Genomic DNA, 27,647 nt, shown 5'->3' on the forward strand with positions numbered 1-27,647 from the left:
TAGCATTTAATCCATACCCAAGGCAACAGACATTTCATACACTTAAAGAACAGTGTCAAAATTGATGACATTGTGACAAAAAAAACTGCAGTATCAGCCAAAAGCAATAATTGTTGAAAGTGCATACAATGTGAATGCAAGTTCAACACACTAGGACGGCGTATGTGAGTGATCTGAAAGGGGGCTGAGTTTAAGTGCTCTTTTGGCAGAAGCTTCAATATTGACGACAATACAAATGCTTATGTTTCATGAAGTGAGTACGGCCATTTAAATTGGTAGGGCAGCAAGAATCCATTCTCATTATACCTTAGGAGAAAGAAACTTATCATGCATAAAGGAAGCAAGCTAGTAACCTTTTCAAGAGAAAAATAAAACTCCAAAAAGCACGGATACAATATGGTTCATTAACTGAAGAATGTCTGAAACAGTCTCTAAGTAAGAAACAATTCTGCATTACTATAAGAAGAGGTAGCTGAGTTGCAACACGTACATCCTGTGGAACCTGAATGAAGGCGAAAGCATATTCCGTAGCTTGTGCGGGCAGGGTCCGGATGTTGAAAGCTGGTGGAAGAGCTGCAAGACGGGTAGAAGGGACAGTCTCTCTCTAGAATTGAATAAAAAGTGATCATTAGCAAAGACAGCTCAATCCTCCTTTTCTTCTAGGTAATTTTCTAATAATGCACAGAGACTATTTTTCAAATATAAGGATATATTGGCACTGCTTTGGAAACTAACCAATTTGTATTATGACATGTAATCATATATACAGCATAGAAACAAGTAATAGGTTTATTCCATGCTGAAAAAAAGAAGAAAGAGAACACAACGTTTCGGCCGTGGAGCCTTCTTCAGGTGTCAGCAGCCTACGCATGCTGACGCAGCTACCCACCTGAACTATACAGCATAGAGACTAGCACCGTATACATGATTAATCAAATGTATACGTCTGAGTTTGCCCATTAGTTACATTTTACGTACTGACCTGCCAATATTCTAAAGCTGTGAAAATGTTCCATCTGAAAGCCAGAGACTTAGCGGCCTTCACAATTTATGCTACAATTTCAGAAAATTACTCAAAAATCCCATTTGAAAAGTGCTGGAAGTTAGTCGTCATCCTGAGATTTTTTTCCACTGAATGTCTGCGAGCAGAACTGGAATGTACAGGGGATACACTGATATTTATTTAATAGCAATAAATTTAGAATTACAGAGTGACTTTTCAGACTTCCTCATTTTCAACTTAATGTCTAAATGACGTACTATAGGTGCGTTTTAACTTCACAAAGTACAGGTACAGATGCAGCCATTCAAAGTGTGCGTCACAGACACGTACCGCAGGTGACGTCGCTCAGTATGACGCAAGATGACGCGCGGCACCGCAGTAAGTGATTGGTTGACCGACAGGGGCACTCGTGGTCCGTTGGTCTGTCGTAGAAAGACTTACAGTAAAAACGTCTTTGCTGTGCCCGTTGTAGATATTGAATTTACCAATGAAGGGAAATCTTAGTAGCTGAGCATAAAAAGAATAGGAGCATACTGTAACGCGTGTGAAGGCCATAAACGATATTAATTTTGGAACATAAACATACAGTATATAGCTGGTCTTGGTACTTTAAAGAAAAAAATACACACCAGTATTCCATTTCTCCCTAAACATTTTAAGCTTTGAAGTCTTTAACTAATGTGATACCGGAGTCAACAAGCATACTTTTAGAATTTGATTAAAAGGGAATATAATATGGAATCGCGTATCTAAGGAATTTAATAATGGTATTCGTGTGCTGCGACAGGGCTGTGTAGGGCTGTTTCGCCTGCCTGGTCATGCGAGCTGTGTTGTAGCCGACTGGTCTAGGTGCGTGCCTAGCAACTGGTAGGTTGTGTGTTCAAATCCAGCTGGTACCGGACTTTTCTTTTAACAAACATTTCTTCGAAAAAATAGAATAGCGATATTATGGACAATCAATTGACTTTTATATTTCAAAATATCGCAACATGATCGATATTTGCGATATTTTGAACATATCTTCCCTTCTGACAGCGGTTCCTCCTTCTATTGTGTGTGTGTGTGCAACAGAGTAATTTTTTATAGAGAAATGGAGGCTGGACAGTATGCGTTACAATATAAACATTTATATTGATTTAAATCGTGTTCTGATTTAAATCGCAAACGCGTGTTTAATTATGTGTTTTTTAATCATAATCAGGCTAATGCATTCCTACATTTTCTGTATGAACCAGCTTAGAGGTTCATACAGAAAGACAGCTTGTGTTTAAATTGAGTGTAAGGTAATTTATGCTTCTAAAGTCATGGTCAGCATTTATTATCGTACTGTGCTGTAAACTTTTTCTGTGCCTAGTCACATTATTTTATAGCGTTTTTATTGCGTTATTAAATCTGGTGGCGCTGTGTGTTACAGTAGTTTCGTGACTCCCATGTCACATGGTCTGTGATTGAATCCCATAGAACTATGACTTATTTTTTTAACAAACATTTCTTTGAAAAAATGAAACGTTTCCCTTGGTCAGAGATTAAATAAAACCTCACTCGCACCAAACAAATTTATATTTCTAAATATCACAAAATATGTTCATTGTCTTCCAATCGAGTCGAGTTGACATTGGAAGCCTGCCACACCCGGACTCTTAAACCAACGCATTAGCACGTCAAAGCCCATCGAGGGTATTGAGCCAGTATTGGCTTTAGTATTCCCCCCCTCTCCCCTCAATTCAATTCAATTCAAGGTGTTTTATTTGCATGACAGATGGGTACAAGCAGTGTTGGGTATGTATATTGTAACGCTTACGGCAGACAGGCACTGTGTAAGAGCCGGCGCACCAGAGCAGCGCACCGAGGGAGCGTCTGCATTTCTAACTTAGTTTTTAAAATTAGTCAAGCAATATGAAGCATCCCCTTTTACTTTGTGCCTGAGCATAAAAAGAATAGGAGCATACTGCAACGCGTGTGAAGTCCATAAACGATATTAATTTTGGAACTTAAACATACAGTATATGGCTGGTATCGGTACTTTAAAGAAAACATACACACCAGTATTCCATTTCTCCCTAAACATTTTAAGCATCGAAGTCTTTAACTACCGCGATACCGGAGTCAACAAGCATACTTTTAGAATTTGATTAAAAGGGAATATAATATGGAATCGCGTATCTCAAGAAATTAATAACGATATAATTATATTCATGTTGCAAAAGAACTGCAACGGACATAAAAACTCCCTTGCTTTTAATAGAGCGCTCCATAATTTCTAACTACGAAAATGCCAAGTGAAAGGATTTGTAAACATATTTTGTTAAAGCAAGTCAGTTTTTTCCGCAACACATAAAAGACATTTTTCCAAGAAAGTTTAGCCTTTGTCACTAATGAAACCACTAAATAAAGACATAAATATAGAAATCTTAAGATTTGTTTTATTTAATGTTGGTAGCAGGATGAACTGTCAGAGTGTATATTTTGTCGCAGAGTTGCTGCAAGATGTTAACAGTGAAAAAGGTATTTAGAAATTAGTTATTTCAAGATGAAAATTTTCAGAATAATTGCAAATCTAGCAGGATAGAGAAAGCACAGAAAACTGGCAGTTAGATTGATCAGATTAGTATGAAAAGTCATTTAGCAAAGGGAATTAGAAGAGTGACAAACTAGTATACTTTAGATCTTTTTTTTCTGAACCAGGGACAATCTGATCATGTTTCCCTATAACAATAATAAAAAACTTTATTTGATATATCACCATTAAAGGTGGCATCTCAAAGCAATACAGTAGATGTAAAAACAGATAAAAGGACCACAGATTACAAAGTAAATGCATATAAGAAAGACAAGCAGGTAGAGGTGCTACCAAAATTAGAAAATGAAGCAGATACAGACACTAAGTCTTCTGAAAAGAAAGGTTCTGAGGTTAGATTTAAAGTGGCCCTGGTGTGTGTGTGTTTGTGTCTGTCCTGTGATGGACTGGCGCTATGTCCAGGGTGTATTCTGCCTTGTGTCCGTCGCTTCATTCATGTGCATCCAACACACAGTTCAACGCTAGCAACTACACAAAATCTAAAATATGAGCTCTACTTGCCACTTACAGTACCAACAGTACCAGCTAACTTTAGTAGTGACATTTTCATGGATCTTTTTAACAATAAAATTTACAACATCAGACTTCAGACACAATTAAACAGGCCTCAAAAAAGTCTGGTACAAACATTTTCAGCATGGAATAAACTGTTACTTTAATGGTATAAACCTTAAATGGATTCATATTCTCAATAAGATTTGGTGCTCAGTAACATGACTTAGAAAATGACAGAAGACATGCGTATCATGCTTATCCTTCTATTTTTCATAATCGTAAACTCCTTAAGGCAGTTACATTTTCTCTGTTCTGACCTGGAGTTACAGAGAAATTTAAATTCTAATAAGAGATTTGTAATGAGGAAAGTCATACCAATCACTCATACAGTACCAGGATTTGCAATTACAATACAAATACTTTCTTTCTGTATGTGTTTATTTTGCAGTTTGAGTCTATGGCATTCCTTTGGGGGTCTATACTCCAAGGCATGACTTTTTTATGTATAAACATCAGTATTTACTGCTATTAATTACTGTACGATTTATAGTTGAAATCTGAGCCTAGATATAAAGTTAGATATAAAGTTAAAATCTTGACAAAGCAATGTAGGAAATACAGAGAAAATAAATTCTTTCTGACATCTAAAATCAGTTTCGATCAAGGTCTCTAAAACGAACAAGAAAAAGAAGATTTTCGGAGGGCAATTACGCTGTGTTTATATAGAATAAGTGATTTATGAGCAATCTAATTTCTTGTTCGTTTAAAACAGTGAAATGTCAGCTGTAAAAGATCGCACCAGAAACAGCACTCACTCTGCCTGTCATAGACGTTCAGGAAAGGCTGAATGAAGTCATGTCAAGTACAATAATTCGGAGAACAATAATACCAGTTGTAGGACAGTATATAAGGAGGATAAGGATTTTGAAGTTGACTCGAAATCTGATAGGTAACCAGTGCAAGGACTTGAAAACAGGTGTAATGCATCCCTGATAGGATTCTTGCTGTCATATTCTGAACATATTGAAGATTGCTCAGTGTGGATTTAATTTCCCCAGTGAACAGGATGTGCATTTATTAATTCTAGAAAAAAAGCCTTTCTTGATTTCTCTAGTTCTTAGTTTCTCTAGTTCCCTTTAAAATAAACTATTATTCCACAATGCAGAGTATTACATGGCCAGTATTTACACATGATATTTGTGATTTAAAGAAATTAACACAAGCAGCTTTTGGAGATTTAAGTGTTGGCTGAGTTATTGCAGGATAAAAGACTAGAGATGTTGGCAAGAAGAAGATAGTTTGGGGAAAGCTGAGGAATACACTTATAACAAGAACACTTCCTAATGGGGTTAGGCATACTTTTGATGAAGATGATGAAGTTAACAGACTATATGTTTACATAGATACTGAAATAAGGATTGTATTTTAGATTATGTGTAGTTGCTGGCATTGAACTGTGTGTTGGATGCACATGAATTGAAGGAATGGGCAAACATAGCTGATGCGGATCCACAGAGCCAGCATATTAAGATGTTTATAATTAGAGGCAATTTGTTTAAATAACTAGGTATGGATACTGATGTGCAAGAGAGGTGGAAAGGCTGTTTCCTTAAGCCAGCAGTAAAAAATATTTTATTCTCAGTGAGATGCTGCCATTTCATAGTGGGTTTCTAACACTGTGTATAGTTCCATCCACACAGTGCCTTTACTTCCATTTCTAATCTCTTTATCCAGTACAGAGGATTTGGAGCCTATCCCAGTAAGCAACGGACACAAGGCAGAATACACCCTGGACATAGCGCCAGTCCATCACAGGACAGACAGACACAAACACACACAGACCAGGGCCAGGTTTCCCATAAACTAATTAACTTACCAGTATGTTTTGGAGTGCGAGAGGGAGTCATATCACACATATGGAGAAAAACCATGTAACCCAGAGAGAACATGTAAACCCCACACACACAGGATGGCAGGAATTGAACCTAGGACCCCAGTGCTGCAAGATAGCAATGCTAACCACTTTGCCACCATTATAAATGGATGGATATCTTAGTTATCTTTCTAGTTCACAGGTTTGCATGCATAATTTAATTTTGAAAGCCACTGAGACATCAGGTACTACTGTTGTATTTATGAAAAAGAAACAAAACAAAAAACATACTAACAACTGTGCCATCCTACGCCTTAGCTAATACATTTTATTATTCATAAACAGTTAACATTGTTAGCAAAATATTTTGAATTATATTTAACCCTATTTTTTCTTTAGTTTTGTATTTAACTTATTATATGATAGTCAGACTTAATGTATATTTGAACAATGAAAATATATTTTTACAAGATTTTACATTAAGCACTTAAAATTAATATGGTTAATAATAGTAAACTGTAACATGCTGTAACAAGATCGGTTAAACAGCGAAGAAAATGCTTTCAGAGAAAATGTTTCAGGTGTGAAGAACATAGATCTCCAATGCAATTTCAACCAAACCTGTTCCCACACACCCTGCCCCCACTACCATTAGAATATACACAAAGCACTCAAATCTTTCGAGCTAATGATCAGGTGACCCGAGAGAGAGCGAGAGAAACACCAAGGGGTATCACCAAGGGTATTAATAATACGATCTATAGTTGAAATCTGAGCCTAAATAAAAAGAAAAAGCAAGTGATTAGGTTTATGAGCAATCTAATTACTTATTCGTTTAAAACGCTATATAAAATAAAGTTTATTATTAATTTGCTGCACAGAGCGGTGAATATTGTTATGCATAAGACAAAGATAACGATCCTGATCAGTTTAGAAATCTGTGTACGCTGTAAGGTTTTTACTTCTTAAACTTTTAAAGTACACGTTTTGAATAGAAAGAAATCCTCTTCCTGTTACAGTATGTATAGCAAACTAGCACGTCTTTTTTCTCCAATCAGAGGGGTGTCAGATGGTGTCAGCCAATCACCATTCTGCGTTGGGTAGCAACGGGTGACTGTTCTCAGGCGGAAGATGTAAACAGCTTAATGTTCGTGTTAAATAATTTTTTAAAATTCAATTAAACGGGCACAATTAAGACATTAAATATACATATACATACTGTATACAGTACAGTTTGCATACGGTAATATGTTACGCGATTAAAAAATAAATAAATAAAACTGGAAGGTTCAGCACCAGCTGGATTCGAGCACACACCCTGCCCGTTGGCAGGCACGCACCTAGACCAGTCGGCTACAAGACAGCTCGCATGAGCAGGCAGCCGAAACAGCCCTACACAGCCCTGCCGCAGTACACGGATATAATCATACCGTTATTAAATTCTTGAGATACGCGATTCCATATTATATTCCCTTTTAATCAAATTCTAAAAGTATGCTTGTTGACTCCGGTATCACGTTAGTTAAAGACTTCGAAGCTTACAATGTTTAGGGAGAAATGGAATACCGGTGTGTATTTTTCCTTGTGATATTTTAAGCTCTAGTTGAATGATAGGTGTCGCATTTTAAATCATTTTCGTAGTTAGAAATTATGAAACGCCCTGTTAAAAGCAAGGAAGTTTTTATGCCCGTTGAAGTAAAACAAAATGCCTGACAAAGTATGGCTTGGACAGATTCCAAGTGCTTGTACAAATGTGCTAAAGAAATTATACTTTGAGTATACAGCTTGTCCAAAGTCATCCATTATTAATACTATTAGTAATATCTCCGGTAAAGGCTTTGATGCATAAATATTTCTGATAAAGGTAGGTTGTGTACTTTTGTCCAACTGAGCAATCTTGCTTTCATAAAATATACCAACATTTTAATGACTGAAGATTAACATGCTGTAATACACTGTTCAAAATTAAAGGCTCAAATGCTGTACATGAGAGGTTAAGCTCCCCCTGGCGGTTTTACAAGGTGACGCCGGATAGTTTCCGGCAGAGCGTCAAATGACGCGCGATTAACACGTCACACTGCGTGACACTGCGAGATGCCGCGCCACGCCCACCGGGGTATGCCGCAAAATAACGCACGCATTTTGAATGGCTGCATCTGTAAACATTAAAAAACTTTTAGAAAGGCCTATAAGCTATGAGAAAAGCAAGATTTGGGAACCACACCTAGCAGAAAATAAAGAAATGTAATGATAAATGAGGATATCTTAATTCTGAGGACTATAAATATTTTAGAAAGTTTTCTGTGATTGTTTTATCACCCACATCTGTTTTTTCCAGCTTTCTCATTTATTTTATTGTAAAGTGCTTTAAAATATGCTAAACAAAAACTGTCACACTTAAGAATATTAAAAAATGGGACAATAATGGTAACAACATACTGTAATAACTCCTAAATTTAGAAACACACAAAGGTCTGCACGCCTTATTGCCAACAGTTGCAGATTTAGGACAATGGACTATAATTATTTCAAATACCCACATCAAAGTAAAAGCACGTTTGTGTGCATTTGTGATCCTGAGATTGTTTTTAAAGCAGAAGTGGCAGCTGTAAGCAAATAAACTGGCAAAACAAAAAACGTTTGTAGTTCTATTATCTCTTTCGATATAAAGACATAGACAAGATCTTCAAAAGTACATGGAATTGCCATGTGTACTGAATGGATGGGTTGGTGGTGGTGTTGAGAGGCCATAGTATTCATTCTTTTTCAACGTAATCTCTATATTCAGCAATATCTTTGCAATTTTAAACATGAAAATTTCCCAGGTGTGATAGCAGCCCAGTGTGCCCTACAAGGAGAGCCGTACAATTGGGGAGGGTGCGTGTTTCTTAATAAATCACCAGTGAAAAGACATGTCCTTATTGCTGCAGAAGTGCATAATAACCTAAAAGACTGGGGACATTATCACCTCTGTTACCTGTAATACTAATATGTTTGGTTCCATGATTAGCCTCTTGAAAAACGAATCATTGATTACAAATGCACGTGGGCTTTTGCCAAGTGCTCCAGTTCCTCCCACAGTCCAAAAACATACTGGTAGGTTAACTAGGTGTGGGTGTTTTCATGTCTGTGTCTGTGTGTGCCCTGAAATCCCATCCTGGGTGCATCCTGCCTTGCACCCATTGCTTGCTGGGATAGGCTCTGGCTCCCCAGTGACCCTGAATTGGATGTGAATTAAAAGCTTAGGTTTGGCAGGCAAATATGTCCTCATCATTAAAGGAAAGTTGTGCAAGGGAGGAGGGAGTGTGTGTTGCCTGATTAGTTACTTTAGGGTGCATATTTAAACAGCTGTATAAATATTGGAAATAATTTGGAAACCTTTAGAATAAACAGAACATAAATTTGTCTTCATTGAGCAAGTAACCCAGGATGCTACATCAGGTGATGCACATCTTTCCTCACTGGAAATATTTCTAAGCACTACTAATAAAAGGGAGACATCTTCAGGACTGCAAATGAGTCTAAGAAATGCAGGAATGTTGTTCCAACTTCTTATTACTTGGCATTTCCAAACATTTGAACTATATTTATGATTACAGACATAAAAGATTGGCATCTTATAAAGACATTTTAAAATGTTTAAAATTAAAGTTGTATTTAAAAAGTTGTTTAGAAAAACACACACAAACTCACATTCATGGTTGATCATTATTAATTTAAGACTTTAACACTTGACAGAAAACAAGCAGCAAGAAATTCAGTGATGGCTTCAGTTTTTTCACAGCAAGACGACAAACTGCAAGTCACATTCCATCTGTGGTAAACCCTTCAGTCACAAAATCTGAGGTAACCACCCTCCAGACTGCAGTATTTTGTAAAGATCTAGTATGTCTGCTATCATATTCCAACAATTCCTCGACCATTTTGGGTTTAGCTAAAAACATCCTGTTGTGATAAAGCACACCAACTTATGGTTAGATACAGCAAGGACTCAATTTTAGATTCACATCAAATCATTTATGACGTAGACCTGATTTCTTCCATGTTTAAGGCAAGGCAGAGCAGAATGAGTAAGCCACTGTAAAAATGTGATTTCAGCTGCCACTTTGGAGATGCAGATTTTAACTAACTCAACATGCTACATGCCTCAGGGAAAGCAGTTGGGCCACTTCTGCACTGCTCTCTAAATATCACTGCTGTGCATGCAAAATAAAGCGAAATGCATATTACATAAAAGTTTGTCAGTGTTCATTGGCGAGAAGGTGTGCATAAACTGCTTAGGCGTTTTAGACTCTTGTAAAAATAAAGAGAGGTTAGAGGGCAAATATGCCTGTATTTCAGTTCTTATGTGTGATCCTACTATGACTTATTATTTGGAATCTGTATTTCAGTAACAGAACTCGTCTGCAATAAACTACATTTTATTAATGAGGATCCATCCGTTAACCCTCCCCTTCAAGCAGTCCTAAAAGATTATGCTTCACAAAATCTTTTCAAACAATACTGAGACAATTCCATGTAGTTCTGTAGGTTTAGATGAAAAATACTTACATTGCCATAATCAATGTAAAACACGTGAACTTTTGCTGGGGATTCCACCTTCTCCACTCGAGCTCTGTACCTTTAAGGCAATGATTTGGAATAAAAAAAACAGAATAAATCATTACATTCTTCTTTACATGGGGGTTTTGTGGCTCGGCAGACCCACTTTCTTTGATCGAATCTCATAAAGGGTAGGTCACACAATGGACTGATGCAATGAGGGTAAATCTTTTTTTGTAATTTTAGGACACAGTTGTTCATATTTCAAAAATTTAATTGGAGTGCTGTCAGAACCTTCCAACCTCCATGAGCAAATTATTTCAAACCCTCGACAGCAGTTATGTTAAAACACTTTAATGTACCATTTGCTGCATTAATAAATAAATAATCCTCTTCAGTCACTTCAGTTTCTTGAGTGTTTTTTGTCCTTTCTCCCTTCTCAAAACGTAATGTAGCCTTTTCTATACCTAAGTGCCAGAGAATGAGTTAAGACCTTCTGCAAGTACCTAACTGCATTCATATAGGCCCCATACCCTTAAAGGCTCAATAAGATACAATGAAGCTTCTTCATTGTGCATGCCAGAACAACAGATCCCCCATGCAAGCCTGTGCTCATTAAAGATTCATAAACCAAAATCTGTTTTGCTTCTCTTTTCCTAAACACCAGTTCAGCTTCAAAGCAGTGTGTGAAAGAGGCCCTTTTTATATTTATAAGATGTCGCACAAAACTCTTTGCTCTTATCCTTCACCAAGCAATCCTTGCAAGGTGGATGAAAGCATATATTTGAGTTTTCAAGGGGAAAACATTTCATGTTCCTTTTAAACGGTTGAGAGTCTCCATATAAACTGAACTCAAGCGTATCTTGATGCAATATCTTTTCTTGCTGTTTGGAATTTTGCAACCTGGGCTTAAGTTAAATATTCAGACTACAGCACTGTTAAAAGTCACCCATTCCGTGTGGCATAAAAGTCCACCTCTTCCTACTTACCAATACTTACCTACCAATACCTACCAACACCTACCTTACCTACCAATACTAGTTTTGGTGTCCAAAACAAATTATTGCATATTTGTCACACTGGATGTTTTCTGATCTTTAGACAAAATCTAATATTAGATAAAGGGAACCTGAGTGAACAAATAACACTTTTTTATTATTATTTCATTTATTTAATAAACAAAGTTATCCAACACTCATATCCCCTATGTAAAAAAGTAAATGTCTGGACTTTGACTAGGCCACTCAAAAACTTTAATTTTTCTTCTTTTCAGCCATTCTGATGTGGACTTACATTTGTGTGTTTTGGATCATTGTCTTGCTACATGACACAAGTATGCTTCAGCTTCAGCTCACTGATGGATGACTGGACATTCTCCTAAAGAATTTTCTGATACAGAGCAGAATTCATGGTTCCTTCAATTATGGCAAGTCATGCAGGTCCTGAGGCAGCAAAGCATTCCCACACCATCACACTACCATCACCATGTTTGACTATTGGTATGATGTTCTTACTGTGGAATGCTGTGTTTGCTTTATGCCAGACATAATGGGACCCATGTCATCCAAAGAGTTACACTTTTGACTCATCCGTCCAAAAAACATTCTTCCAGAAGGCTTGGGGATCATCCAGGCTCTTCTTGGCAAATGAGAGACGAGGATTTATGCTCTTCTTGGTTAGCAGTGGTTTCCGCTATGAAACCCAATTTTGCCTGTCTCTTTCTAATTGTGGCGTCATGAACACAGACCTTAGCTGAAGCAAGAGAAACCTGCCATTCTGATGATGATTTTACGCTGCGCCCTTGGAGTAATTTTGGCAGGCCGCCCACTCCTGGAAAGATTCACTGGTATACCAAGTGTTCTCCATTCAGAGATTATGGCTCTCACTGTGGTTCAGTGGAGTCCCACAGCCTTAGAAATGGAGTTGTAACCTTTTCCAGACTGATAGATATCAACTTAACTCTTATGGTAAGGGTCAAAAAACAGTAAGTGAGGTTTATATTGAGCAGGGCTGGCTGTGTTCAGTCAGTTGACTCTATCCCTTTAATTGGGTTGGTTTAACTAGGGGACAAATACTTTTTCATACAGTGCCAGTTGGTGCTGGATAACTTTTTTCATTAAATAAATGAAATAAGTAAAAAAAAATGTGTTATTCACTCAGGTTTCCTTTATCTAATATTAGATTTTGGTTGAAGACCTGAAAACATTCAGTCTCAAATATTTACAATAATAGAGGAAATCAGGAAGGGGGCAAATACCTTTTCATGGCACTATAAGACAGTGGATTCAAAACCGCAAGGTTACGGGTTCATATCTATGCTGGATTACTTGTTGTTTTTTTAGCAGGGGTCTGTAAGGGATGCTGGAGCATGGAACACTTAAATACGCCTGCTCAAGACAGCAAGTGATCCAAATGGTATTTGAACCCATAACCTTCCAGTTTTTAGGAGCAACACGATGGAACCAGCCCTCTTGTTCAAGCTTGTTGAGCACTATCTTTCAATAAACCACTGGATGATATCCTCAGATCAATTAACTACTAACTACTAAATAGGCTAAATGGGCCATGTGACTACCTCCTGTTAGTAACCTTTCTTACGTTCTTTCGGCACTTCACTAAGAATACTGAAGAAAAATACTAGGATGTATAAACGGGAACAGATGCAAGTTGCTTTGGATAAAAGTGTCAGACAAACAAATTAATAATTGATACTTAGCAAATGAAAACATAAATGAATTTGTCCTACACCGTTCAGTTACATTTACAGATTCCAAGATCTTTTTTTGCTTTTATTGCTTGCACAGAAGTTGGATTATGTTATACTGCTAGATAAATCAGAGAAGTGTGCTATGATATTAATAAAGATTCTAGCAAAGGACGTTTAAACATTAATTAAAATATGTGATGTGGGGGCTTCTGAGCTTCTGGTAAAATGATGTTTGAGAAAGTGCCAAGACTCAACGAGCAAATGGGCATGATTCGGCAGAAACTTGAAGTGGCTGTTTTGCAGACACTTATGCTCTAAGATGTGGCGTGTGATTGGCTGAGTGCTGCCTGGCTGGGAAGTAGGGCTGGGCGATATGGCCAAAAACATTATCACGATAAAAATTTTCATATCAGTCGATATCGATAATTATCACGATAGACGTCAAATCGTTATTTCTTTCAAGTTTAAAGGCAGATTTTTTCTCCTGAGTGAAAGCTGAAGAAACCAGGTAAATTAAACAACTCTTTGAGCTGGTCGTTGGCAGCACTACATTTGCTTCAGTGTCGCTCATTTCTCCACTCTAACTACAATCCTGTAGTTAGAGTTGTTTACCGTGTGGGTAAACAACACCACGTAAGATGCGCGGTCTGCAACACACACGCGCACCCGCGCAGTATTTTGTGCGCATGCACATATCATGCGCAAAGTATAAACATATATATTGAACATTTATTGAACTTTTGTTAAAATTATATCGAGGAAAATTATATCGCGATAATTATCGTTATTAAATTATCGCCCAGCACTACTGGGAAGGCACAAAGTGGGCCAGAATTTCCTTGGCATGCTGCATGATGGGAAACCCCGTGGCTTGATGGGAGCCTATGCGCTTGCAGTGTCATCAGGGAGGCCTTAATAAGACCCTTCTTGATGCCTTAACATTGCCGTGTGAGCAAAGCACTAGCAGAGTGAAAAGAAACATATGGTCTGAGCATGTTACAGAGAACAAATATATGTAGTGAGCATCACTCCTGGTAAAAGGAGTGTGGCAGAAAGCCAAGCTAATAACCTGAAATTCCAACATCGGGCAACATAATAAATATCTAAAAAGGGACACAAAAACATTAAGTCTAGTTAATTTAGATAAACAGCTGTTGGATTTAGCTTTTTTTTCTTTTGAAGGTGAGCTTGGCTTCCCTGTCAACACACAGCAAGGCATAACGTTATGAAAAATCCAGATAGACAGCCTTTGTTAAAGAAACATCTTCAGCGCCAGGCATGAAAGAAACAAAACTCTAATTAGTTTTAGGAAAATTAGCAAAAGCTCCACAAATTCAAAGGGAACAGTATGGCTGGCACTGATACTCCACAGTAATTGATTTGTCTTTTGGAAACCTTGTGGGGAAAATAAAGAGAACTGCTTGCAGATTGATGCAATATACAATATAAATTGTATATTACCATACTATATATGGCTATATAATTTAATAATCCATATATATAAATAAACCATTTTTAATAATAATAATAATAATAATAATAATAATAATAATAATAATAGAGCAAATCCATTCTGTGGTGTGTGTTCAAAGAAAGCCCCTTCAAAGCTAATCAGATCATCAGATCCAGCAAGAAAATATTGTGCTGGATACAGTATTTCCCATTAATAAAACTGTGTAGATGAAGTGTTAATTTTTTTGGGATGCAAAAATGTTAGCAAATTTGGAAAAGTAAAGAATAATGGACAACTAGTTTTAAGACTTACTTTGCTTTTTTTTCTATTGCACTATTGGGAGTGTACTGTACCAGTACTGCAACGTTATTGCCTTTTTAACATTGCATGAGGTAACCTAAGGTCAGTTTGCATTTACGCTTCAGTTAGAGGACAGCTCTGAGTAGGCCCAAGGCCAACTCTGGTTGTGCTTGAACTTTTGGATGCTTTAAAGTCATTGTGTTGGATTTAAACTGCAATAAGATGGCCCAAAATCTGCCTAGAAATATCCATGTATTTTTAAATATGGCACTTGCAAAACATCATGAAAAGGTACTGTATGTTCTGGGATAAAAGGACTGGAGAAAAAAACTGAAAATGTACTTTAAGGACAATAAACAAAGAGTATGTGACATATTTCAAAGACTGTAGAAACTAAAATGGCATTGGAACAAAAAGAAGAATGGATCTACACAGGGCAAATTAAATTCTACTTGGGAAAATAGTAGACAAACAGTTCAAACTGAAAATGAAAAGATGAAATTGAGTTTGCAAACAGTGAGGCTTAAAGGAAGGTGGAGAGATAAAACTGAAAGTTTACAAGAGTAACATGGATACAATGGAATATAATGATCTTTGGGCAGCTATTTTCCAATCCTGTCCCCAGATGAATTATCCACTGACAATGGCCACTTAGAAATTAGCCAACAGCCAGAACATTTATGTATAGTCTATTGTTTCCCAACAGATATCAGCAGTTTGAAAGTGTTTACTTAGCACAACAAGCACTCACATATTGAAGCTAGAGGAGAACATTAAGATGGGATTCACCAAAGCGAAAACAGAAAAAGATACCTATTTACACAGAAAATACTCTCCTTAAAAAGGCAAACCGAGTCTATATCAGGACGAGACCTCAATTGTAGAAATGTGTCACTAAAAATCTCAGCATAAATGATTTAGGAATAAGATACAACATAGTAATGTCTGCTCACATTTTTCCCCTCTAGAATTCCACTACAACCCTTTCTTACTGGAGTCCTTAGAGAAGGCTGCTGGAGAAGGCCTGGCTGCTATTTTTTTTATATCCAAAGGCAAATACCAGGCGTAATTTACATATATCAGTAATGTCTTAGTCATCACAATGAAACTCATTTGTTATCAGTATAAAATATAACTGATGCTCAATACTATAATGTAGTGAATTAAGACTTGTGGTCATGCACACTAGCAGGTGACATATGTCTCAAGAAAAAGTTTTTCACAGATTTTGTAAAATGCAGGATTTATAGGATAATTGCAGTGAACAACTGAGGACTTGCACATATCTTTTCAGTGTTAAGTATAGAATTCAGCTAAATTAAGTAGCTATTTCCTCAGGGAACATCTCTAATGGGAAGTACATTGAAAATAAAGTGACCAAATCAAAATTCTGCACTTTAAATTGTGTCCTTATTAAAATCATCTACACTATTATTTTTTTCCGTTTCATTGAAATAAAAATATTAAAAAGAAACCCTAAAGGTGGCTTGTGACTACCATTTCTGAACTATTGTACTAGTTTTCTCAGGTGCTGTTAAATATTAATTCAATGTCATCTAACTATATGAAGCAGTTTATTATGGAGACTTCCAATTGTTACTAAACAATTTGTAAACTTGAATATCCCGCACTGTTTTTACTGTTGCACTGTTTTTATTGTCTTGGAAACGTTACTGATAAATATCATAGCTATGAAGCTGACATAAACAAACCTTTTTATTGTCCTTACGATGGGCCCTTTAACCTATCATGTTCATATATGGTATATGGGCCATGTCTCAAATTGAAAACATTTTTGAAACAATTTCCTTCAGCTTAATAAAAACAATCTTAAAAAGTAGTGAGTGAGAAAACATGAGCCACACATAAAAGACCTTTCCATTCTCCTTAAAAAATATTCTTTGTGGATAAAAAGTGTAGAGGTGCAAAATGGATTTTGCAAAAAGATAAATTTACTGCAAAAATAAACTGTTACATATTTAAAAATACCGACATAGAACAAAAAAAGCAAAATCACCAACTAAAGGAGAAAATACTGTAAACACTTTATGCTCATGGCAGGAAGTCTCTAAAAAGATAGAACTAGCATATTTATAATAAATTTGTAATCTACGTTAGAGTTAGATTAGGTTTCACCTTTAAATTAATGAAGTAAACTCTATGCATTACATATATAAAACAGCAAAACTGTATAAAAACAGCATTCCGATATATTCCGACTTTTTGTCAACACTAGCAGCTGCAAGAGAGTACAACAATTCTCATTGAGACGAATCATGGTGTTTTCAAGGGTGTCTGGAACTTTTGTTAATCGGTATAAATGTACAAATACAAAGATTGGTTCTTATTACCTAACAGGCTAAAAATGAACATTGTCTAACAATGCCACTGGCCCATACTTGTTAATATGCCATAAAGATAAAATCTCCCAGTGAAACTTTCAAAGGTGACCACAAATATGATTTACTTGTGATTTGATGTACTTGTGTCTGTAGGAGAAAAAGCAAATAAATGTAACTAATTTAGCACAAAGAGGGGGCGCTTTGTAGTCTGAGGCATTTTTTTTTTTCATTCAGTGACCTTCACTGCCCTGATGCTCACCATTCCCCATCTGCAAATTTGGAGATGCAGTAGTCTCCACGGCGCGGCGAGTAGGAACCCTCGACAGGCGGGTGGGCAGCAATCTCACTCCTCATGGTTTCCATCAGCTTCTCCAGCTGGGTGCCTACAAGAGACACAAGGCCAAAAGGATAATGAGGTCTGCATTGTCACACTGCTATCTTAATTAGTACCCTGTCAACACACATGGCAACAATACAACAGCAAGGAGAGGATAGCTAATGCAGATAACCTTCAAAAGAACTTGACACTCTTTTAGCTTGTTAGCAGGTTTATCATATGCCCATTTTCATTACTATATAAAACACAGACGGAGAGGTTGTCACTTCGTCTTTATCTACGATTGTGAAAGCTTGCTCTACAACTGACAAACATGATCGTGGGAACAAATGAATGGCGATGGAAAAAAACAGAGGATTAAAGATGTCACCTATAATTGGTCTGCTGTGCATATTAAATCTACAACTTTTGACCCGGAGAGAGGAGTATACTTGTTTAGCTAGTGAGAGAAAAAAACAATTTAAACATATTCCTTAGGTTTGTTCTTAGCTGTTATGGAAGTGAATCGCTAATAAGAAAACTTGTCTTGGTTGTCACATGTTTTGGTTCTTGAACAAACTCTTAAAGTGAGTAACATTACAAGGACTGACATTTCAACTACTTGATACTTTTCAACTAATTGATACTTTTTAACTCTGATTCTTACCTTCCATTGCCAACAGTTCAGGTACAGAGATTGGATTATTTTCCAGGATGTACAGATTTATGTTTTCACTAAAACTGGACTTGTGATCCGCTTGCTAAATTACGTCAGGTTTCAAAGATCTCCTGTTAAGTATTACAGTAAATTCATAATAGTCTATCCATTATTCTGTTGATTTCTGAACAAACCATTTACAAAAGTCACTAGAATTATTGTTTTCCTTTTTAGTGACTTAAAAAGGAGATTTTATTTGTCATGATAATTTGATTTTTGTAATTTATCATATGAATAGAAAGATGGCATGAAACACTTTTTTTTAGTTTAGTTCTACATTTTAGTTACTGCATAACACCAAAACATTAAGTTTGCAAATTAATTTACTGTATTAATTTACTTTACTCATTGTCCGGCATATTTTATATAATTAGTACCATATAATCATATAATTAAGCATACATGATTTAATGAAATTAAAATATTTTGTTAAGCTGCAGGTAGAAACAATAATTCTGCTCCTAAACACAAGGATCAAACAATGTTTTACTAAAGTATCTATGTCACAAAAAGCATTAGAGTTCGTTCTAAATCAGTCATTCTTTTTCTTAATGATAAAAGTGTATACAAAAATTATATTTGCATTTCTTATTAAAAAGTAAATTTCTGGCAAATACTGGAATGTCTGTAGTGAGGCCTCAAGCAAAAGGACTCTGGTGTGAGTTATGTATTCAATGCTCATTTCCAGTAGACTTTTGACTTTCCTAGGGTGTCACCAACATGCACTGTAGCTAACATAGCAATAAGTCAATGTGAAAATACAATGTCAACAAATGGCCATTTAATTACATTGATTTTTCCATTAGATGCAAACTTCAAAACTCGGGATAGATGCCTAATAATGATCTGACCAGATAAACTACATTTTTTAAGTGAGAGATTTTCAGAATGGAAAGCTGCAGCTGGTCATGATATTTCTCAATTCAACTTCAACTGCTTAGTTCAGAAAACCAAACATTTTCCATTGTAATTGTGCCTACCTTGGTTAGATTACAAAAAAAACACAGTAAGGAAATGAACAAAAAAACACACTTAGAGCAATGTTACAAAAATAAAGATAAGGAAAAGATGTTGCCATGGTAAACATGTAAAATTATCACAGTATTGTCACAGCTAAAAAAAAGACAAATTCACAATCAGGTTTTGATTTCCGTGAACAAATCTAATAAAGACAGTCTTGTGTTTATTTCTGTCAGTAGAACAACAGCGATGAGTGTGCTGCAGCAACATCACCTGTTATGTACAGTAGGTAGATCACGGCCATGATAATCATATCCGTATGTATCCCATGCTATTAGTGGAAGGGTGCCAAAAGTGTTTTTGTACTCATGTGCAATAATACATATTATCAATACTTATTTTAACACAGACTTTTATTTGGATCTGTAAATGAAGTACCGACATTTTAGTTTAGGATTAATTTGTCTTTTAAAGATGCAAGTCTTACACAAATATCTGCTTGTCATTTGTCAGCAACACTATATGTAGTTTTAAAACATCAAGGAATAAATTCACAGTGACATCAAAACAGCATTATTTCAGGAGTAAAAAAAAACAACATTTCATATTCACAAAATGAAAGACCCTTCAGGCAAGTAGCATGAACATGTTACACAATGGGTAGACCACAGACCCCCCCCCCACCCCACCACCTCATCAACCCACATTTGCAAAAGCAGAATACTGCTTTTTAAGCAAGTTATCTGCTGTGAACAAAGTAAGCCAATGGCATGCATTTTTTAAACTTGCTACCTTAATTAGCATCATGTCAACACTAAATAAAATACTGTGCAGAAAGGCCTACAGGGAAGTCAAAACTGGAACACTTATTGGGACAACTGCAGGATACAGAATAGCAAAGATGAAATGTATTAAGAAGTACCCATAGGACCGTTGAGAGATTTAAGGGCAATGCCTGATGTCCTTAAATTTCAAAGGCCACCTGCTAAGATCATGAATGCTGATGAAGTTATTAGCACACATGAGACTTAATCGTTGCCTTTAATAAAACCACACGAAATTTTAGAGTACTCGGAAACAGTGTAATAAAATCTCACTTTCTGTTCATAATGTTAATGTGTATTGAAAGAACGACTATTTGACCATCAGTGTTCAGTGTTGCTAATTTATTAATCTAATTAAGAAAGTTTGAATCTCAGTTTGAATGCAAAGTGCTTTGTACTCATCTACTTTTAGTCCACAGAGATCTTATTAAATAATGAAAGTGGTAAATGAGTCCTTTGAATGCTGTAATTGCACAAGCTGAATGGAAACACTTCATTTAACCCAATTAATATCAAACCTTCTCATTATACATTAGGAATGAAGGAGCAAACAGACATACTATTAACTTAAACTTTCCGAATAAAAAGCCATCCAGTTAATGTTGTAAAAAGCTACATCTTACCGATATCAGAAGCTGAAATTTCAAAAATTCAATTGGGATTTAATGGGGTACCTCTACAAAAACAGGCAGATAACAAAATTTCTGCCCTCCAGACAGCAAAAACATTGTTTACTTTTATCATCCGAGGAATGAAATGCAGTACTGCAGGTTGTTGATTCTGGTAAAATTTACAATTGAATGTGGTGCCAAAAGCGATACCTTGATTTCCCCTTAAACATCGCTTTACAGCATTTTAGCTTAGCTACATTTCAATTTTCATCAAAGTGCTCATAAATCATTACAGCATAACCCCTGGATCAAAATTTTAATTACTACAGAGCAGTCACATTAGAATGAACTATAAATTCACAGCATTGCGGACTTTTCCCTACGACAAATGCACATTTAAAAACCTAAGGTTTTTTTTACAAGCTTTATATGTTAGTGTTATATTTATTACTGCCCCCCATTCTGATAATTTACTGAATGCACAAAATCCTTGGAGAAACAGGTGGGTGGATTTGTGGGTGGCATGTGGGTGTTTAACAAAATGAACAGACAGGAGATAAGGTTAATTGGAGTGTACTTCAGACACAGAAGGCCATCTTAATTATTGTATAGCCTGACACATCACAGTATTTTATTATTTTTATTATACATAAAGGTGGGCCTGAACTGATAAAGTTGAACATTTCAACAGTTCTGAATTTTGGGCCGATATCCCTTTTCACTATAAAAAACAATTAAAAAACAACACGCACAAAATCACAAGGTTAGTGTTCAGAAGACAGCTAATTCCCCAAATGTTTGAAGTCATTACATATTTATGGGTCTTTGGCTAGTATCATCTCCAGAGAGTGCAAGTAGTGTAATACATTTTTGGATCACAGTCTGTTTCAGGTGACACTGCATAATTACATTGTCGACAGAACACATCCACAAAATGTATTCTGATTTAAAAAGAACCTTCTGCAAGCTTCAAGCCTGATGATTAAAGCATCGCAGAATTTTGGTGACAAACCATTTATATATGAAAGAGGATTAAAGGCCTCTTTGGGAACAATATACTTTTTGTATTGAGAAACAGAAGCAAAAATCTGCAAACGCAAAGCATCAATGAGGGGTTCCAATACACAAATTATGTGATAGACTGACAATTGCGCTTTGCCCATAAAAGAACAATTTGGGCTGTAAGAACAACCACCTTTTGCCGTCTTGAAATGTATATTGAGAAAGAATGAATTCTGAATTCAAATGCATTAGACAGGTATCAAAATGTTCATGGCTTGTTCAGCTTAAACCAATTGATCAAAAACAGTATGACTTTAGTCCATATGGGAGCTACAGCGAATTATCAGGCCAGAGTGCCAATAAAAGCTCAATTAATTTCTCATTTAAAAACATAAAAATACATTAATTTTTAAGTATATTAAAAACAGATTAGTCAATGATACAAAGATATTTGTTACTGCATATTCACCTCGCTTTAAATCACCAATTGGTTTCACATCACAACATGCAGCTCTGCACCATGTGACTATGGAACAGGTAAAGGTTTATTCCAAAGTGAAAAGATAAGAGACAACATTTCGCCTGTGGAGCCTTCTTCAGATGTGACTATGACCACATACAAAGGAGAATGAGGAAGTGCAGTGACTCCTTTTCCCCCACTTATTTCACTCATTTTTTGAATGTCATAGGCAACTGCTCCACACCAGAAGTTTAGTGCTAACTGGTGGAGAGGCACATCCTTCACTGACAGCTTTGGAAGCTGGGAGCACCCAGGAGGCTTGTTCTTGCAGCTAGGTGTGCCTTGACTGACTAAAACTTCCCTACTCTATCCTTGGCGGCACTGAGGAACTTCAGTTGCAGTCAGCTAGTGACATGACCCAGGCTCGAACCTATGATCACAGAGCTCAAACTGAGCTCAGATGAGCGACTTTACCAGGACAGTATTCAGGAACCTCAGCTAATGTCTTCTCTTATTTTTAAAATGTGTACTACAAAATGACTTGAATGTCACATAGTACAACTTTGAATTTTAATAATAATAACATTAAAAACGTTCTGTGTACAGTACTTTAAAAAAAGAAAAATGTCAAGGATCTTGCTTTCTGGGTAGATTTGAGTCTACAAATGAAATTTAACTAATGGTTGTCTTTTTCAATCACAGTACTGTACTCTAAGCCTTTTATCATCACACACAACCAAGTTTCATACTTTCTTTTCCACTGAAAGACGACAAACTGGTATGCCATTTTAGTGAAAAATATTGCATGTCTTTTTAAATGTCAATTTTGCTTTAGGCACAGCAGTCTGGATGCTCATACTATATGCTCATACTAGGTATTATGTCCATGATTCATTCAATAAACAACTGCTATAAATTATCCACTTGTCTGAACACACATTCCTCTGCACTGACTGCTGCATGCAATTCCAAAAAGTGATCCACTGCAGCTGTGTAATTAAGTCTTAATATCCGCTTCCTCCAAAATGCATTACATTCATATCGCCTTCATAGCATTCTCTCAGCATAATAATCATTCAGTAAAAAAACTGTCAACTCTTCAAGTCTTTCCAGTAATTGAAAACAGCTATCTGGTAAAACTGAAAAAAGCCACTCCATTGAATGAGAGAATCAATCAATCAATCAACCAAACACACTCATATTTATGCATATATACATGTGTTTCATTTCCCAATTGGTACAATTTAGTTTTTAATTTCCATTAAAACAAAGCAACTTGACAATGTGTCAGTCAATATTTCATATGATGGCTGACCAGAATCACCTTATTGAAATCAATGAGGCATTTCAATGTTGATGTGCCCATGTGATCTGAAGACAGGTCTAAGGCTTAATTCTTAGAAACTGCTGTTTAATTTAGGTTGTTAAAATATTCTTATGACAAGAAAAAAATACAAAACTATGTAGTATTTCCATGAAAACATTTCCTGTTCACATTTTTTTTTGGCATTTTCAGATGATAACCCTAATTATTAGAATACCTTCAACCATCCATCCATTTTCTAACTGCTTCATCCAATTTAGGGTGTCGGGAGAGCTGAAGCCTATCCTGGCGAGCACTGGGTGTGAGGCAGGATATACCCTGGATGGAATGCCAGTCTATCACAGGGCAGATGCAGACACAGATATAAACACCGACATAAAACCACACATATCAGGACCATTTTTCCCAGAAGCCAATTAACCTACCACACTATGTGTTTGGATTGTGGATGGAAACCTGGGGGTGCCTGGAGGAAACCCATGCTAACACAGGGAGAACAAACTCCTGGTGATAGCAACTCGGGAATTGGACCCCAGGGGGCTCGCTACACCATGGCATACCTTTCCAACACTTTTAATCACAAAGTTACATTTCATTCACTAAAAAGGTTTAATGCAAGAAGGTTCGCCAATAATTAAGCCCATGGAAGGATAAGATGCATCTTAAAGCATGAGAGCCTTATTGTACATTAATAATGAATGTGATTGCAAACTTCACAACTATATAAAAATGTACACATAAAAAAAAGTAAAAAGGCTGAAAAACACAGCACCTACCTACTTAAAACATAAAATAAATAAAATGGATTGCACTTTTATTTAACTGGGATTAAACTGTTTCCATCCTACTTTAAACAAAACCATGCACATGAAAACAAAATAGCAAATAACAACCAACAGAACTAAAAGAACTTTAGACGTTAATATTTCTACCTCAATTAAACAGTGTTTTTAATAACTATATGTAATAAACACTTGTGATCTTCACAACTGCAAATAATTATTTTTAAAAATAGTATATTCGTAATTAATTTTCTTAATAATCTTCTTAAATTAACTGGGCTTGAAAACCAAAGAGCAAATAAGCCTATCACACTGGTGAATGTACAGAAGTGCATGAAGGGATATAATTCCAGACTTACCAATGAACCATTTTCAGATTTACATGCTGTTCCTTTCTACGGGTCTAATGACTCTTTGTAAATCTTATCGAATGACAACAATCTGCATACCAACAATGATATACCAACCTGTCAATTTGAGCTCCTGCCCCCTTTATGTCTTTCCAAAAAACATTATGAGGGTCAAGATTGTGTGCAATAACTCATCAAGACACTCTGGTTGCTAGATGCTTTATCTAGGCAGAAGCCATCGACAGAGATGTCAGGGCATGTTACAGTAACATTGCATTAACCCTTCAGATATACAGTTTTATGAAAAAGTTCGGGCACCCCATGGCAAATTACATGTTTTGTTGATTTTTAAAGTGAAAAGAAGTTAAAACAACCTCTGCAGCGAACAAACTTGACTTGACAGATTTCTGCAAATATTAATGCAGTTACTGTTTATTTGCTAAATTTAACAGATTTAAAAAACAGACTACCATGTGCAGAAGTCTGCAGGAAGGTTTAGCTGGCACAGCAGTAATGGTACACCGATCTTACTGTGAAGTGTTGCTTGCACAAACAAGATCTGCATGGAAGAGTCACCAGAAGGAAACCTTACCTGCGATCTCATCACAAAAGTCAACGTCTGAAGTATGCAACACAACACTTAGATCAGGGACAGGCGTTTTGTAACAAAGTTCTGTGGTCAGATGAAGTAAAAATTGAACTCTTTGGCTACAATCACCAAAGGTATGTTTGGAGAAAAAAAGGAGAAGCATTTGAAGAAAAGAACACTTTGCCAACTGTTAAACATGGGGGTGGATTTGTTATGATGTGGGGTTGTGGGGCAGCCAGTGGCACTGGAAATATTATGGGTAGAGGGAAGAATAGATTCTACAAAGTATCAACAAATCCTGGAAGCTAATGTCCCACAGTCAGTGAAAAAACTGAAGCTGAAAAGAGGTTAGATATTACAACAAGACAATGACCCAAGACATAACTCAAAATCAACCACGAACTACTTCAAGAAATGAAAGATTAAGGTTTTGGAACAGCCTTCAAAGTCCCCAGACTTGTATATTATTGAAAATCTGTGGGTAGATCTCAAACACGCAGTGCATCCAAAACGACTTAAGAATATTTTTGGAGGCTGTGATTTCTGCCAAAGCGTGTGTTACAAAGTACCGACTGAAACTTTTGCACATGCCACATTTACTTTTTTTTTTCAATCTGTTAAATTCAGCAAATAAACAGTAACTGTGCATTACAATTTGCAGAGATATGTCAAGTCAAGTTTGTTTGCTGCAGAGATTGTGTTAACTTTTCATTTAGAAAATCAACAAAACATGTAATTTGGCCAGGGGTGCCCAAACTTTTGCATACAACTGTATACCCTAAAGTAGTAGTTTAGAACACAACTAACATTCTAAAGTGCAAAAACGCCATAACTGTGTTTTGACCTCTAGTCTGCACTCTAAAATATAAAAAGTAAAATAATATCCACATTTCTGGAGTCCATGAAAGAGCACATTTCTCCATTCTCTTTCTCTTGAAACCACACTCTTGATCATAACTGTGAGTTTTATGGGATCTCAAGCGAACATTATGCAGAAGTCAGTGCCATTAACAAAGGAATATTATTCTAAGGACGCAGGTGCTTAGCAAGAAAATATTTTTATTTCTTGAGCACAAATATCTCACAGATTCTCTGCCCAAATCTCTCTCTCTTTGGCAATTTCTCAATTCTAATAGCACAGCACTAAATGAATTCTGTATTAAAACTAGCTCAGCTCTTATGAGTCATCAACATAACCTTAGGCAATTTACTTTAGCTCTTTAGGCCTTATTCCCAACTGTAAAATTAGAAGCAACTAAAAGTAAGACTATATTGGAAATCAGATAATACTTTTAATTAGTCTAGCTAGGCTAAATTGATTTTGAAATGAAAATAAAACAGAAAACCAATCACAATACAGTATCTGTTACTAGCATTTTCCCTTAGCTTCAAAGTAAAGGCACACTTCAAAAACATCCAGTAGCTGGTGTGAAGAGCTTTTTCTCTAGATGTGTTGTGCAGTGCATGGGGGACTACCTAAACTTGTTGCATGCAATATGATATATTGATGCTTAGACTGCTGGAGCTGTAAGAGAGGACTGATGCTCTATCCGCGATCTGTGTAGAATGCTAGAGAAAGAAAAAGCATCCACGTTGTCTTATGTGACAGGTTCCTCCTGAGGGTTAATCCATGATCATTAAAACTAAAGCTATCAGAATTTCTTTAATTGGGCCAGGCAGTCCTAGAGTAAAGTAAAAAGGACACTGAACAACCTCTTTCAGAATGTTTGCCAGATGGATAAAGGATCTCTCTGGATTTGATACTAAGGTCTACTTTATTAGGCACACAAATGACCTGCCATCTGTATGCACAGCTACCTAAGTCCAGATGTATATGGTTGACACAGTCATTTATTGTTCTTGCAAGCCACCAGATTTAGTGGCATGTTACCTGACCGTTGAATGCCAGCAAACTCTTAAATCAGTGAGAGAAAGTAAATTATTTATTTTGTCAATGCAAAAATATGCAGTACTTGTAATAAAGGTAAAAAAGGACATTTCTCAAAACTATTGTTAAAAATCTATAAGTAATTGTATTAATTTAAAACAACAGTTTCCAACAACAACAACAACAGCATCCTAAAGTAATTTACATAAAAGAGGGAACCTACTTTCACAAGCCCACCACGCCCTGGGAGATATACAGCAGTCAATGTGCCAGCAGTCCCAATATATCACAGATCAGATAGAGAAGTTAAATCAAATCAAAGTTTATTTATCAAAGGCACAACAATACAGCATGAAGCAGTAGTTGCTGGCAATGAAATGTCTTTTCTGCGAGCTCACAAAAATCATAAAATTGAGGTTACGAAAATAAGGTTACATAATAATAGATGTAATAGAAATTGAATAAAGCTCAATATGAGCAGAGCTGCTATGTGTCCATGGTGTATGCAATACACTGCAGTACAGTGAAAA

At 36.3% G+C, this 27,647-nt stretch overlaps 1 protein-coding gene across 1 annotated transcript in view; it reads right to left on the bottom strand.

Annotated features, from left to right (window-relative positions):
• The window catches only part of snd1 (staphylococcal nuclease and tudor domain containing 1), a 309,136-nt gene that overhangs the window by 30,596 nt on the left and 250,893 nt on the right, over positions 1–27,647 (bottom strand). Inside the window, exons 19-21 of the mRNA XM_088922699.1 lie at positions 17,553–17,676; positions 10,501–10,570; positions 491–604 (exon numbers count right to left, since the gene is read on the bottom strand). Coding sequence (XP_088778825.1) covers positions 491–604; positions 10,501–10,570; positions 17,553–17,676 — 308 coding nt within the window. The remainder of the gene's footprint in view (positions 1–490; positions 605–10,500; positions 10,571–17,552; positions 17,677–27,647) is intronic.

The sequence above is a fragment of the Atractosteus spatula genome, chromosome 8 (assembly GCF_055471065.1).
Source record: "Atractosteus spatula isolate fAtrSpa1 chromosome 8, fAtrSpa1.hap1, whole genome shotgun sequence".
NCBI lineage: Eukaryota > Metazoa > Chordata > Actinopteri > Semionotiformes > Lepisosteidae > Atractosteus > Atractosteus spatula.